Source organism: Phyllopteryx taeniolatus, chromosome 15, assembly GCF_024500385.1.
Source record: "Phyllopteryx taeniolatus isolate TA_2022b chromosome 15, UOR_Ptae_1.2, whole genome shotgun sequence".
NCBI lineage: Eukaryota > Metazoa > Chordata > Actinopteri > Syngnathiformes > Syngnathidae > Phyllopteryx > Phyllopteryx taeniolatus.
The window spans coordinates 13541970-13557210 of NC_084516.1; the positions used below are offsets into that span (position 1 = coordinate 13541970).

Genomic DNA, 15241 nt, shown 5'->3' on the forward strand with positions numbered 1-15241 from the left:
TATCCATTTAACGTCAGAAAAATAATCCTAAATGCACTGTTGTTTATATTATATTATGGTAAATCTAAAAAAAAAAAAAAAAAGACTCACTGTTCAAACCATTAGGTACACCTACAAGCTCTACTGTGATCTAATCCAAGTTAGTAAAATAATAATGAACAAGCTTGGCCATTTAGCTTGGCAGCATCATCAAAATATTAATAGTAGTTTTAATTGAAATGTGGTTATTATTGTGTTTTAACATCAGGATCAATATCCCATGATATTACATTATGCAGGTGTACCTAATGGTGTGTCCATGAGGCAACTCCCACAAGTATCGTTTCTTGCCACTAGATTGCAGGCTTGGCCAGCTTTTTATTTTGGTTGTCCATCAATCCATCCTTTCTCTGAACTGCTTATCCACACTAGGGGACATCTACGAACATAATAACGATGTGAAAGCTCTATATTAAAATACGTTTAATAATTCTGAGAAATTTTTATTTTTTAAAGTGTGTATTCTTCAAATATATTTTGGTTTGCTTTATTTTGTATTTACATTTTTTGTATTGTATTTTAAATATCTTTTTCATTGTATTATGTTGTATGATACTTTTAGTATCAATCATAATTAGGCTATAAAAATTACATATTATAGTCTTTAGTTGTAATAGTAGCAGTACTAATAGTATTCTTATTTTATTTATTTATTTATTTATTTCAAACGTGTCGTGGATACTGATATCCCGCTCCCCTCATTGGTTGACCGGCTCGTGACGTCACAGCTCCTCCAGCTGGCTGTCGGTGTTGCGGATCTTCGGCATGGGGGGGTCCGCCAGGCTCGGTACCGTTTCACTTTCGATTACTACATCTACGTCTTACTTTACGACAGAATAACCGTGCCGTAATGTAGGACGGAAGCGTGCAATTGTTTTTTTTTTGTTGTTGTTGTTTTTTTTAGATGCTTACAGAAGAAAGTGACCCTAATGGAAGAGGATGGAGGTGACTTGTGACTGACGGCTGTTTGTAAGTATTATCATTATACTTGTCTTCAAGTCACTTGTACCTTGTTTTTACGGAGGTGTATATGTATATATATGTATATATATATATATATATATATATATATATATATATATATGTCTTTGTGTGGCAGTTATTTGAGATGCACTATTGAACAAAAGTATTTGGACAGTGCCCTTAATCAACAGTTTAGCCAAATATTCGAGTATCTCATGGTTATCAGAAGCTAATGCTAATGCAAATCAGTGCTACCAATGCAGCTCTGCTTACATTTTGGCTTTGACATGATAGTGCTTCTCTGTGGTCCGGTGGGTGGATGGACTCGGGCGGTCGTTTGAAAGTGGCTCGAGAACTCCAGGTAAGGACGGTTATTATGTAAATTAGCAGCACTGTTACATCACAATCCGGCCAAATTCTGAATGGCTTGCTCACAGACATTTTCACAAATGGGCAAATAAAGGATTTAGTTGTTTGTTTGTTTTAATTCACATTGTCACATTCACGTTTTGGGAGGACACTCCAGAGAGCCAGATGTTTGCATTCAAGCATTAAAAAGTCAATTTTAAGAAAAGCCAATCCTTCATCGATCCCTAGCGATGAAATTGAAGATTTTCCACATGCCCTCGAAGGTGACCACTATCCCACATGTGGGGAAGATCCCAACTATTTCACTGTAAAATACCTAATAGACATTTCAAAGTGAAGCAGTTTCGTGTTATGTTTGCAGAGAGTTAGTATTGTTTATTTCTACCTTGTTATTTCTACCCTGATTGAAATTCCAAAATGAAGGCTCATTTCTTCTCTGATCTGATGTAGTAACAACAAGGTCATTTTTGCTCCTCGACGTCGCAAAACAGTCAACAGATTATCTTTGTTATTGTGAATTCCGCCACCAAACCCAGCAGATTAACCCATTTTCTGAGGCTGGAATATATGATGAAACAATTCTTGAAAGAGCCCTATGAGTATGGTATTAGATTGTTTACTCTTTGTTGCCATGGAAGGGATGTTTTTTTTCTCTTCCGCAAATATAAACTATGTTGTGCTACAGAGGATTATCTCCACACGTTTACATGAATGATGCCCAGACAAAACACACTTGATGGTTATGAGCACTTTCTTTCCCCTAATATTTATTTATATTTGATAGAGTGGTGGTTCAATTGCAAAATGAATGCATTTACTGTACGTAAATCACTCTCATAATCCTTAGAGTGTTGTTTTGAGTTTATTTTTCCTTAGTGTGTGTGTGTCAATGCCTAATTTGTCAATTAAAAAGCCAATGGGTGAGGCTGAAATATGCTAATTGCCTCATTAACCCATTAATTCTGCTTAGCAACAACTGGCTATGCAAACACGTGAGGTAACATATATTGTACTGATTACATTGCTCTGTCTGTTTGATAGTTAATAGTTGTATTTCAGTTGTGAAGTATTCTTTTAAATCTAAGAGAATAATAAAATCAAATACACCCCCTTCCTCCCACATTCCAAAAAGATGCATGTTAGTTCATTGAAGTCTCTAATGAAATAATGAATGGCTGGTGACCCAAATGAGGATAATTAAGCACTATAGAAAATAGATGGATAATAAAAGTGTCAAAAATAAAATGTTTCCTCATGGGTCAATATTTTTCTAATATTTAATCGTATTTAAGTAGTTTTTTAGTAGGTGTAGAATAAACACCTGTGATTATAAAGATTTGTTTCACTGACCTATGGGGAAGTTAAGATTTCACCTGAGAATTCTATCTAGCAACAAGTGACATGTACGCATCCATAACGTGACCTGGCAAAAGTTGTTTATCCTATTTACTCTGTTCATCTATATTGCGGCATCTGCTTGACGATTTTATTTCAGTTCCAAAGTGTTACAAAGCTTGAATTAAATAAGTTATAAAAATGTAATTTTTCCTTATTTAATAATTAATATAAATTAATATTGCCATCCTCCCATCCATTAAATTTTATACAGTGCTTGCCCTCATCAAGGTTGCGGGGGAGCTAACTTTAGATGAGAGGCAGGGTACACCCTGGACTGGTCACCTGCCAATCGCAGGGCACAAATAGACAAACAAACAAAACAAACAAACAAACCCATTTACCCCTGTTGGACAATTCAGAATCTTCAATGAACCTAACAAGGATATTTTTGAAATGTGGGAGGAAGACAGAGTACTGGTGGAAAAACCCACGCGAGCATGGGGAGAGCGTGCAAACTCCACACTGGAGCTTCCAGATCTCCAATTCTCAGACTTCTGTGGTGGATGTACAACAAACCGCTTGTGGTTATGAGGCATATTTTCGTTGCCGATGGGGCACTTTCGATTGAGCCTATGAATTCTGTCTAGCGACAAGTGGCTATACACGTGTGATGTGACCTGGAAAAATAATTTGTTTATCCTGTATATTCTGGAAGCTGTCATTGCTGCGGCTGCTTGATTGTTAACCCTCCATCCATCATCCATCCACCATTTCACCCAAAAAGTATTACTATTAAGTATAAAAGATGTTTATAGTGTTTTAAAAAATTAATGACTAAAAATTTAATTTTCTCTCATGGAATTAATATATCACATTTAATGGAAGTCTTTTAGGGCGGCACGGTGGACGACTGGTTAGAGCGTCAGCCTCACAGTTCTGAGGACCCGGGTTCAATCCCCGGCCCTGCCTGTGTGGAGTTTGCATGTTCTCCCCGTGCCTGCGTGGGTTTTCTCCGGGCACTCCGGTTTCCTCCCACACCCCAAAAACATGCATTAATTGGAGACTCTAAATTGCCCGTAGGCATGACTGTGAGTGCGAATGGTTGTTTGTTTCTATGTGCCCTGCGATTGGCTGGCAACCAGTTCAGAGTGTACCCCGCCTCCTGCCCGATGACTGCTGAGATCGGCTCCAGCACGCCCGCGAGCCTAGTGAGGAGAAGCGGCTCAAAAAATGGATGGATGGATGGATGGAAGTCGTTTAGTATTTTTTTCAGGTAGAACAAATCTGCTTGTGTGGAAAAAATGAGTCGCAGCCAGGTTTATATCCACAATGTGACGGTTGTTTTAGCGTGTAAAATGGGTGTTTGAATGAATTTGCGTGAGTTTGCAGTGAACACGTGTTTCCTCATAGCAGTGCTGGCAGTGATTGTCTGCAGTGCAGCTGACCTACTTACACAGGCTGAGGAAGTAGAAGACAGAAATGCTGCGGTAGGATCAGATTAAGACTGAGAGCAAGTTTATTCATTGCAGGAGCAGGCACACTACAGCATAGGATTTGACTGATTTCTAGTGTCTAACCCTAAAGTTTTGATGCTGTGTGTGTTTAGGATTTAAGAGGCATTTGTTTCTCCAGAGCGGAAAGTCCCTGGACCGCTTCTCATGTTGCACATTCAAAACATTTAGCGGCTAAGTGCATCTCAAATTGTTTGTCTGAATCATATTACTGTAAGTCAAATGTAAACCAGCAAAAGGCCGAAGGAAAAATTCCAACATAGACACAAGCAACATTCACACTTCTTCAGAACCTCAACAATACTCGCACTCTGTTTGCTGTGTTTGACAAGCTCACAAATCCCCCTAATCAGATAGCTCCAGAACTACTCACAGCATATAAATGCAAGGAATTTTCTTTTTTTAGTGAAAAATATACAACCCATCAGGTTAACTGTCAGCAGAAAGCAGCAAAATGATCAAATGATGCTACATCGGAAGCCACCCAGGAAAAACTCTATTACCATGCCAGAATTTGATATAGGTGACCAAAAAAAACTGTTGCGAAAATGGTTCAGCAGCTGAAACCATCAACGAGCTGTCTTAACTCAATACCAAAACTTTCAAAACTATTGTAAAATATCCCTTGGTAGAGGGCAGACCACCGCCAAGCCAAAAAATACTGTACATACATGAATCTGATTCTGATTCTTCTGATTTTTATACATTTCCGTTTGATTAGGCCAGTTAATTGTGTGCTGTTCGTAACCTCGAAACATCATGTCTGTACTGTCCTAAACGAGGATCCGTGTATGTGGCAAGGTATTTTTTTAGCATTTTCACCTTTACACTATGTAAAACTGTACATCAAGTATATATCTTCCTCTTAGCAAACTACATGCTGTGTTTTTATATTTTCAGGCTTTAACTTCCACAACATGACAGTGGATATCATTCATCTCCGTGCACCATTATGATTGCCGCGTCCAGTGTCTCGGGGGACACCTTGATTGCATGCCACTTCCCGCTGCTTCCACTTCCCGCCTGGCAACTTCCCGTCCAGGCCCTGTGCGGCTCAGCCAGGAGGCCTGGCTCTTCGGGTTTGCCCCGGGCGGCGTCCCTCCCAGAGCAAGACAGGATAAGCCAGGAGCATCCCATCGCTATCAGTCATAAGCATTTTTCCAACAGTTTTGGTAGCCTCAATGAGGACCGAGTGGAGGAGGAGGAAGAGGATGCTAGTGACTGCATCTCCACCTCATCACCAGAAGAAACTGGAAAGGAAGGGTTTCGAGCAAGAGGAAGTCAGCGCTCGCACAACTCATTTCTTCCTAATCCAGACTTTGATGAGGACGATGAGGATAGCGATGGGGACAACCTTCACAAATATCACGAGGATTCATCTTTTGTATTGCACGGGACTTCCACCTGGCACAAAAGCACCGACGACGCTGTGGCCCACGGGAGCATGGACTGGGGCCATGAGGACTTACTGCAGGCTCAACCCCTCCATGTCATCAGATCTAGTGTCATGGCACTGAACAGAATGCCCAATCACGTCCCCTGCTGCATCCACAACCAACACGAGTCTTCTTCAGAAATGTTGCCCAATAGTCAAGCCGACTATGCCAGTGACTCCTCCTGCGGCAGCTCTGATGGGATCTTGGTGAACTTCTGCACCATGTACAACCGGAGCAACAACCCCGCCCTGCCTCATGACATCAGCAGCCCGGCGGCTCGCCCCTCTCCGTCATCTGAGGGATCCGTATTCCTCAACCTCCAACCCCTTCCCAGTGAGTGCGATGACCAAAGTGTGCACAGTCCTCTGAAACCTCAGGAGCTCAACTCAAACTGCACTCTTTACCCCATTGAACATCGACCTCCTCCAGGTTTGTCTTCTCTTGAGGTGCCCGACCTGGCTGCCTGTCTCCAAAGCCAAGCCGCCCTGGTCACTGGGACTAATCAGACGTACTACAAGCTGGTGACCTGTGATCTTTCATCCCAGTCGCCCGGTGCAAACTGGCCCAATGTCACTGACTTCCTTGAGGATCAGACCAACTTTGTCAGTCCTAAGACAAGACAAGACCATATAGACATGGAGGTAAGGTTGAAACAAAATGTCTGACTTTCTCTACCTATTATTAGAGGTAACAAGTATTCACTAGTTCAGCAGTTATCAGTCAGCCAAGACAGAAAAATCCATCCATCCATTTTCTGAGCCCAGGCACAACGAATTACAACGTGATATGATTGCGATTTTACATAGAAAAATGCATCAGAACATGTTCAGATTGAATGACGATGACATCAGAGCCAAAGCTGTTTTATCGCTTCCTTCTTAGGATCAACAGAGGGAAGATCTGCTGACCGATGACTTTCAACTTGCCAGCACTTCCAAAGAGAAATCCCCCTCCAGAATGAAAGACCACATCCGTAACCGATGTCACATTCCCTGTTTTCTTTGCTTCAACCATAGCTGTACATGCCAGAGTACAAACTATACAACTGCCCAAGAACCTTTGACATTGAACCAGGAACAATGTAACTTTGAGAAGGGTAAGTGTAGTGCTTGAGTTTTGGGTACAAGAAAAAATGGTTGTAGTAATGTGATACATTTTTGTTTCTTTCATACAGGAACAAGTTTTTGCTCCAATAAACCACAGAGGCCAACATCGCTACCAATCCAGCCCATTGTTCTTGGTCCCAGTGACAAAAGTCACACCAAGGATCAGCAGTTAGGCTTTCTTGTGGAGCAATACATGAAACAAAATAATAGCAAGAGGTCTGGTGGCTCCCAACCAGACTTAAAGCCTAAACTAAAGCCGTCATCATTAAGTAACCATTGCTCTATCTTCATGGAGGCTTGCTCCAGCTCTGACACCTGCTCCACTTGCACGCCGAGCCCAGATGGCATCAACCACCGAAACACGTGGTTTCAGGCCCACCATAGTCCATGGACATCCGAAACAAGTCCAGATAGAACTCATACCAGCTCAAAGCTATATCAAGACAGAACTTGCCTACAAACTGGTACAGAATTGTTCTCAGGCCTATGCCAGCCCAAGTTTGTTCGAATTCCTACCTACCAGGATCTTATAAGCCTAACAACCCCCAAGGAGACCCATCAAATTCCTGGTCAGTCCCAGAACCAGAGCTTCTTTGAGTCCATACTCTCTGATTCAATAGCCCAAACCAATAAACCATATCACGCAAACCCTCTCCCACAGACCCCTGAACCTCAAAGCTTTAGTTTAACAAGTGCACTTGCCTCGGTGGCACCTCTTTCCTCTTTGGGTTCTCTGCTCTCATTTGCTGCTTCTGGTCTACAACATCAGCAAAGCCTCAAAGGAATCACTGAGGGTCAACATGATGAACAGCTACTGCTGGGTGACAGACCTCCAACAGACCTCTCACCTGACACCCCATATGAGTCTCTGTCCATCAGTCATCTCCAGAGGAGAGGTGAGAGTGACACTACATCAGAGCGTGTAACATGGAGCTGAATGGACTCAAAATCAGCATGGATGATTTGACTTTTGGGGGTAAATTATCTGTCGGATGAGGAGCTCTTATATAGAGGAGCAGGGAAAAAGCACTTTGCTTCAGCAGCGCCTTCAATGCCCTCAAGGGGCTTCCTCTCAAACATGACCTATTTTTAACTCTTCCTGCACAGGATTGGCTGAGTCATCTGTTCGCCGGCCTATGTGAGAGCACAGGAATGATGCAGTACAAATAGCACTAATGATTTATGATCTGCATCACTGGTTTTCTTTTAAAGTCAGTTGCAAATCCTTAATGATCGAAATGTTAAGGCGACAAATCATGGTCGGTAATATTCTGTCGGTGTGATGCGACCCTGGGGGCGGTGTCAGCATGCATAAAGAATTCACCGTGACATTTGCGGAGACAAACCAGCATGACATGGAGGGAGAAAAATCATTCTCACATCTAAGGGATAACCCAGTTAGTGAGGAGAAAAACGTAACTGTTAACTTGTCACTGCACCTTAGAAATGTGTTTCTTTAAAATACTGCCAGTGCAGTTAACCTACAGTAACTACAAACAGTATTACTGTCATTCAAATACTACTTTGCTTAAATAAAACTGTCACAAATCAACCATATGCACTAACAACAACAATGTACATGGTTACTGGCAGTGGTTGGAAGAAACAAAAGAGAAATACGTAGTAACAGTACTACTTAAGTAGACTTTTCAGGTATCTGTGCGTCACTCAAGTATTGATATTTCTGATGACTTTTACTCCCTCCATTTTAAAACAGATATTTGTACTTTCTACTCCTTACTTTGTCAAAATAGGCCGATTTTTTTTTTTTGTCAATCTCAGTGGATGATAACATGACATAAAAAACAATATTTAAAACTGAGCTTCTGGTGTTAAAAATGTATCTGTCTAATGTAAAACAAAACAAAAAACACATACAGAAAGGTAAGGTGTATTTTTTTCAGATGTTATCATTAAGTCATTTACCAGATACATAGCTATTAAAATGTAAAGTAGCTGTGTACTCATGCAGGACCGGTTGCTAGTCACGTCCTGTCAGGATTGAGCTTCTCTATGTGATTTATTCTTTCTTAGTATGAGGACAACACAAGTTAATAAAGGGGGAAAACAATTTTATTTTATTTTTTTCCGTTGTGCAAAATCATTAATACAGGTATCACTTTTACTTATGTAAAGGAGTTGAAGCAGCACTGCAACTTTTTTTTCTTTTCTTTTTACCAAGTACCTCCTGTATAACATCAACTTATTTTTGCCACCGATGGTTACCGCCCACAACATTAGACACTAACAAGGTCAAAAAAATCAAACATTATCACAATATAGGTATTCAAAATGCATTATTGTGATTACAATGGTGTTTACAGCTTATTCATCTTTGTGTGCAGGTTTGCTGAGGTCTGTGAGCAGGGCAGTGGACTTAATCATAGCTCATTTTGGCAACAGCAGAGACCCAAAAGAAAAGGTACATATGTTTACATTTAAGTACACTAATACAAGGAGCATTTTAAGGCGAATTTAACAGGAAATTGTACAAAATGTCTATTACCGTCCAGGCCAGCAGGTCATAAAGCTTTTTGGAGCTCCCTTAAGTGACATTCTTCAAAAATGGCAAATCCTGTCATAATACCATTGACATGGTGCAAATACCATGTATTGTTACATCATATTTTGCCATGCTAATGCTATATTTGTTTCAAATTTTACCAAAATTAAAAAAAAAAAAAAAATCTGTTATTGATTTAAAAAAAAATAATAATAATCATACTAAATTCCATTTGGTTCGCAATTGGGATGAGAGTGATATAAGATTAATTGATTGTAATTCTGTTAATTGTGTGGACTTGATTATTTATTAATCATGTCTTGAAGCAACTGACGCAAAATAGAGTGCACTAGTTAGCTGTAACTAGCATATTCACGCTCAAATAGTTTGCTGTCTAAAGACAAACATGATGCCAGCTATGGAAAGTTGAGCTCTTACGCCAACTCATATGTGCAGCATTATTCTGCTCAATGCAACAATGGTGTGGAAACAGGAGTTCAGAACATTCAGAGGGATTCGCACACAATAATATTCAAAACCATAACATTTCCCCATAGTCAAACATAACCAGATTTTTGTTCTACTGTTTGCACCACAGATGCGTCTCGGCAACAGCTATCTGAGTGCCATGATGGCTAGTCTTGTCCTGGATCACTTGTGTCCAGCCATCCAGAATATTCTCGAAGATGGCCTCAGAGATCACAAATTAGACGTTGTCATCGGTCAGCGTCGTAACTCCTCCTGGACCGTAGTGGAAGTCTCTACCAAGCCTGGTAATTTAAAAGTATGGTTTCGTAAAAATAAAAAGAAGCGCATTCAAACTAACCTCCCTTTACCTTGGTGCAACAGGTCCAAGCACCAAGGTTCTCTCCAGCCTGGTTTGTAAAATCCTCAAGTGTCCACAACTAAGCAGCCACAGCATGAGACTGAAGGCCTACATCATGGGCTTGCTTAAGTGAGTTTGTATCTTGTTTTTAGTCATTCTAATGTCAGAGATGCCACTTACAAAGGCTCCTCGACTTTTTTCAGTTTGAGAGCTTTGGAATTCTGGCTCATTCACCTCCACAGTCAAAAAGGTGAGCGCACATTCACTGTTATGTATTGCATACTTGTACCTTGACATCCAAGTGTCCAAATTTACGGCCTTTTCGAGTTATGAAGCATCATTTGGTTGTTTTTTTCTTTTTTTAAATTCCCTTTGTGTTGGTAGCCAAGGTTTGAGGTACAAGCCTGCTTCACATATGCCACCACTCAAATGAAATGAAAAAAAAAAGAGCAATTAAGGCAGTGGAATGCTTTTAAACATGGGCAAGGAGAGCTACAGGCACCGATGCATTTGCAGCTGTTTATTGAACATGACAAACAGCCAGTAACAAATGAAAGCACTGCCAAGGAGCTGCTGTTGCCCACAGCTCTCGCCGAAACGCTCAAAGTGAATTAACCGGGCAGCCCGACTTCAGCTCCTGATGTACTCACTAGGGCAAGCCCCTTAAAATCACACATTTAACGCGGATACTACAGTACGCACAGTAATTATACTCAGTGCATTATTAGACATACGATTTGGGCAACAAATATGGCGTTTCATCGCTGCCCTCGGTCCTCACTGTCAGTCCCAAGGTACTGCTGGTATGATTTTTTTTTAAGACCAGGAGCGATTGGAATAGCCGAAACAAGAGAGGCTAACCGCTATTGTCATCTACCACAATTTTATTTTTGTACTCTCGAACCCGTGTGTGTTTTCTCATCTTTCCACTGTACTTGGGTGTCAAAAATTCAAACATACAGTTTTTGCTCAAGCGTGTCTCCCTGTCTGCACAGATGTGGTGACTTCACACTACCACGGTTGGGGCTTCCTGTCCATGTCGCTGGGTCGATGTCAGCCTTTGTTTCATGAGCTTCTGCTTCTCCTGCAGCCTCTCTCCGTCTTGCCCTTTGAGCTCGATTTGCTGCTGGAGCCCAGGTTGTTACGTAACGGACAAGCATGCCCACTGGGGGACTGTGTTTCCCCTCTTCCGCCCTTCGCAGGAATCTCAGGCCACCAGACCAATGGGCATCTACAAGATAGTTTTCAGAATACAGCTTTCAGTGAGAAGAAATGTGAAGTAAGGCAGGTCAACAGGAGCCAGGTGGTGTTTACTTCTCCAGAGTGGAGGAATTTGGGGGAATGCGTGGTTGAAGGGAGTGGCTGCAGCCAGAACTGTCTAGATGCTACACCTCCAGTAAGTATGGACTGCAGGGACATGGAGAAAGACAATGGAACCACAGCTAGTACTCAGGTTGAGAGACCTTACCAAGGTGGACTGCGCTGGGCCAAACTTTTTGGAGCTGCAAACACTTCCACCAGGCTGCGGACGACTTCTCAGAGTCAAGTCAAAGGGTAAGACCTTGTATGGATGTACTGCACAGTACAGTGGCTCTACGATGTGCCATGTCATCTTCAATTTCAAAACGGTGAATTGTTTGGATTCACTTGTTGTAGATTCCAAACAATCATAAAAGCCTTTATTCACTGTGCAGGTGATGATTAATATAACATTATATATCCCTGCTGCACAAGTATAGATCAAAGTAGCCAATGTAAAAGAAAACTGAAATAAAGTAAAACTACTCACCCTCGACGCCTGACAGACACATAATGAAGTAGAAACACAAAGGTGGTTGCAGAGCAATACTGTCACCTAGTGGCATTTGGGTCATTCAATTGACGTTCCTTTTTCAAATGATTTATGATTGATTTATTCAATCTTTGTACCTTCTTGATTTAGGTTTCTCCCAATTGTTGGTTTTCCAGGTGCCATCGTCCGTCACAGTGGCTGCATCTGGACAGATCACACCTTGGACTCTTGACTCAGTCCATCAGGTCATTGAAGCCTTGATGCAGTCAGTCTAACAAAGACTGCAGAGAGAATTTTTCACAGAAAGTCTTCCAGAGGACGCCACAGCTAAGAACACAGCACTCAGTCGTTCTGCTGCACTAATCACAGAGAACACGAATAACAAGATTAACAGCTTTGGCAGCCTCTCTCATCAAGAAGTGGCTGTATTTACTAATTCTACGCTGAGCCAGCTATCAAAAAGTTCATCATTAAATGTATGTGCTATGTCTTTTGAAAGGTTGAAACTGCACTGATAAACTGACTCATAACTCATCAGCCTCTGTCAAGCTAGCAGGAAAAAAAAAAGCCCTCGGGTCAGCAATTAAAAAGCTGTCGTTTTCTTCTTTGAAAAATATTCAATGATGTGGCTATAAAACAAACTACTAATCATAAGAGTCAGTTAGTTAGCCAGAATCATGCATAATCAATGGCATCGATGACGCTAATGCTAACCAATGCGTTATAGCTACATTTCCGTGGAACATTTCTGCCAGCAGTTTGATTCCTCGTCGTAACATGGCAGTAGTCTAATCTACTATTTATATTTGTTATTATTCAGATATTTCCTGAATAATCCAAAATCAAAGTAGACCCGGTGGGGGGGAAAAAAAAAAAAAAGCATTCTAATGCTAGCTGGAGTGCTCTCGCTACTCTTTGTTGACGCGTCTCAGTTATTGGTATCAAAAAAAGTTCCTCGTTGTGACACATCAATAAACATCTTTAATTTGATATTATTAATTTGCTGCTTTAATTTGATGACTAATCATGATTTTATTTTTTGTTACAATTATCAGTCATAATCATTGTGTACACCCAATGAAAAGGAATGCGCCGAAACACAAATGTTCAGTTTCGCATTTCTACTTATCGTCAAGCTATACCAGTTTGAATATTTAATACTTATTGGTCTGAATCATACTACTGTGCTAACAACACCTTTTAAATATGAGTGTGAGCCATAATCAATGTAGATCTATGGTAAAGAAAATGGTAATGCTAACCAAAGCGCTTTGAATTATTTTCTGTGTAGCTTTTTTGTTATTAGCAATTTTGAGTTATGATTGCTGGTCAACAATCATATTTCATTTTATAGAATGTTCTTTATGTCACGCTAGCTATGTTGGCTAACAATATAAGCGAGCTAACTATTTATTCTGTCATGTTCATCCAGTTGCACCCAATAGTTTTGGTTTTGAATTTTAACTAAACTACAAATTATAAGTCAGCATTAGCACACCTTACCAATGTCGACTTAGTTCAAATATTGAGCTACTGCTCACCAAAGCGCTTTAGCAACTTTTCAGTGTGTATTTTGTTATCCTTATTTGTGTCAAATCCTACCAGTTTTGCAATTTGTGGCTGCACATCAATAATCGTATTTAATTTTTTCATTTATTTTTTTTCCAGTGAAGCTAGTTATGTCGGCTAACAACAAGGAGCTAACCATTTATTTTGTCATTTTAGATAGATAGACAACACCACATAATTTTTCAGATACTGTGTAAATCTTACTTTGTAATTTATTAACTTATTTATTTAACTGTAACCACTGCTGCGTTGTCCCAATATTAAACATATCCCACCTATTTGTTTAGTAGAAAGATTTCAGAAGTAGCATAGTATACTGTAGCTTGAATTATTTTTTTCCTTCACAATATAAAACATTGTTGCTGTCAGGTGGAATCAGGTTAGCAATACCACTGCTTTTAAGGAAATAATAATAATAAAAAAGAAACAAAAAATGCCATCTTGCTTGAGTTCCCAAACACTACTTTGTTCAAGTTGGTATTATACCTTATATTGGTATTATATACTGTTACACACGCACACCAACACAACATCAGCCCAAAATAATGTTCAGTCATTAATTTATTACGTGGGCATTGATCAAAATGGTACAAACATGGCACCGGGTGCCAGCTCGCACATCAAAATCCACAGTCAATACGAGCCCCTGACCAGACAAAAAAGCCTATTTAATATGTCACGAAAGCAAACGCCTGTGTAACGTCATCATCCCAAACTCTTTTTCAATGATGCAGAGCCATGAGCGATGCGATTTAATATTAAGGCGGATATTAATGTTTAAACTTACCTCAGAGGCTGACGAGCATCCTTCTGCAACGAAGCATTACAGCATTTAATTTTAACTAAAGCCTACTCAATTCTATCATGGACATCACTACTTTTCGCTCGTTATTGTCTAAAAACAATCACCGCATGGTTTCTGTAGAATGAGGAAATAGGCAGAGTTTCACAACACTTCTCAGACATTTTGAGCGTTCAAGAGCATCAATAGATTAGTTCTCAGGCTATTTCCACCACTTTAATGGTTAATATTGTGTAAAAATACGAGACAAAGTTGGGACAGACTAATAATATCCACCCATCCATCCATTTTCTGAGCCGCTTATCCTCACAAGGGTCGATTTGTGAAAAAATATCAAATTTACCAAATTTGGACATTTCTGCCCGACAGCGGTGATATTCAAGTAACTCACGGTGATCCAGGTCCAAGTCATATGTGTTTATTACTGTTTGAAGCTAATTCCTTGCATGTTTTTCCTCCATATTTGCATGATATTGCATACATACTGTACAGTTGGTATTAGAGTAAAACTAGATCACCTAATCTCGTACTGTATGTATGTTTTTGGAGATGAATTCTAAAGGCAGATTAAGGTTTGGAAATGGTCTCATGGAGATTGATATGTGTGAAATCCTCTGGTATAAACAGTAGCAAGCCATATTGTAAATTGTGTTGTTTTGATAGACTGCTAGTAAAAGAAGACTGATGTACATATACAAACGGAGACTTGCACAATAACCCGCAATAATCAATGGTGTGACGTGAGAAATGAATGCTGGAATGCATCCTTTAATGTCCAAAGACAATCATTTCAATAAAACAATTGCATATGTATAGACAGATTTATCTTCTTGTTACTCAAATCTGCTTTCAGTTTTTTTGGGGGTGGGGGTCTCCTGGTGGCACGCTTCTCCAAAGCTTTCTTGGACAGACGACCAAAGGTGTGCCCATACATGAATTTGTATTCTGTGGGATGGGTTAGACAAGTTAATTAACAGTGCTTACGAG

The 15241-nt window shown here is 40.2% G+C and overlaps 1 protein-coding gene and 1 long non-coding RNA gene across 9 annotated transcripts; one reads left to right on the top strand and one right to left on the bottom strand.

The window, feature by feature from the left end:
* Nucleotides 1–699: 699 nt before the first annotated feature.
* On the top strand, nucleotides 700–15075 carry LOC133465030 (AP-4 complex accessory subunit RUSC2). Of its 8 annotated transcripts, XM_061747361.1 has the most exons (12): nucleotides 778–826; nucleotides 944–1008; nucleotides 1297–1363; nucleotides 5121–6297; nucleotides 6539–6752; nucleotides 6831–7658; nucleotides 9108–9184; nucleotides 9864–10038; nucleotides 10115–10220; nucleotides 10295–10341; nucleotides 11087–11645; nucleotides 12060–15075. In XM_061747361.1, the coding sequence occupies exons 4-12, from the start codon at nucleotides 5173–5175 to the stop codon at nucleotides 12142–12144; spliced, it is 3216 nt and encodes a 1071-aa protein (XP_061603345.1). In that variant the 5' UTR covers nucleotides 778–826; nucleotides 944–1008; nucleotides 1297–1363; nucleotides 5121–5172; the 3' UTR covers nucleotides 12145–15075. The 8 variants fall into 8 exon arrangements, with proteins under 8 accessions (XP_061603350.1, XP_061603349.1, XP_061603344.1 ...); XM_061747360.1 differs by having other exon boundaries at nucleotides 753–1008; XM_061747364.1 differs by lacking the exon at nucleotides 1297–1363 and having other exon boundaries at nucleotides 753–1008; nucleotides 5121–5989; nucleotides 6086–6297.
* Nucleotides 10918–12160, bottom strand: LOC133465031 (uncharacterized). The gene is made up of 2 exons (XR_009784533.1): nucleotides 12021–12160; nucleotides 10918–11322 (listed from the first exon to the last, which is right to left on the bottom strand). It is a non-coding gene; the product is annotated as an uncharacterized LOC133465031 (long non-coding RNA).
* Nucleotides 15076–15241: the final 166 nt, after the last annotated feature.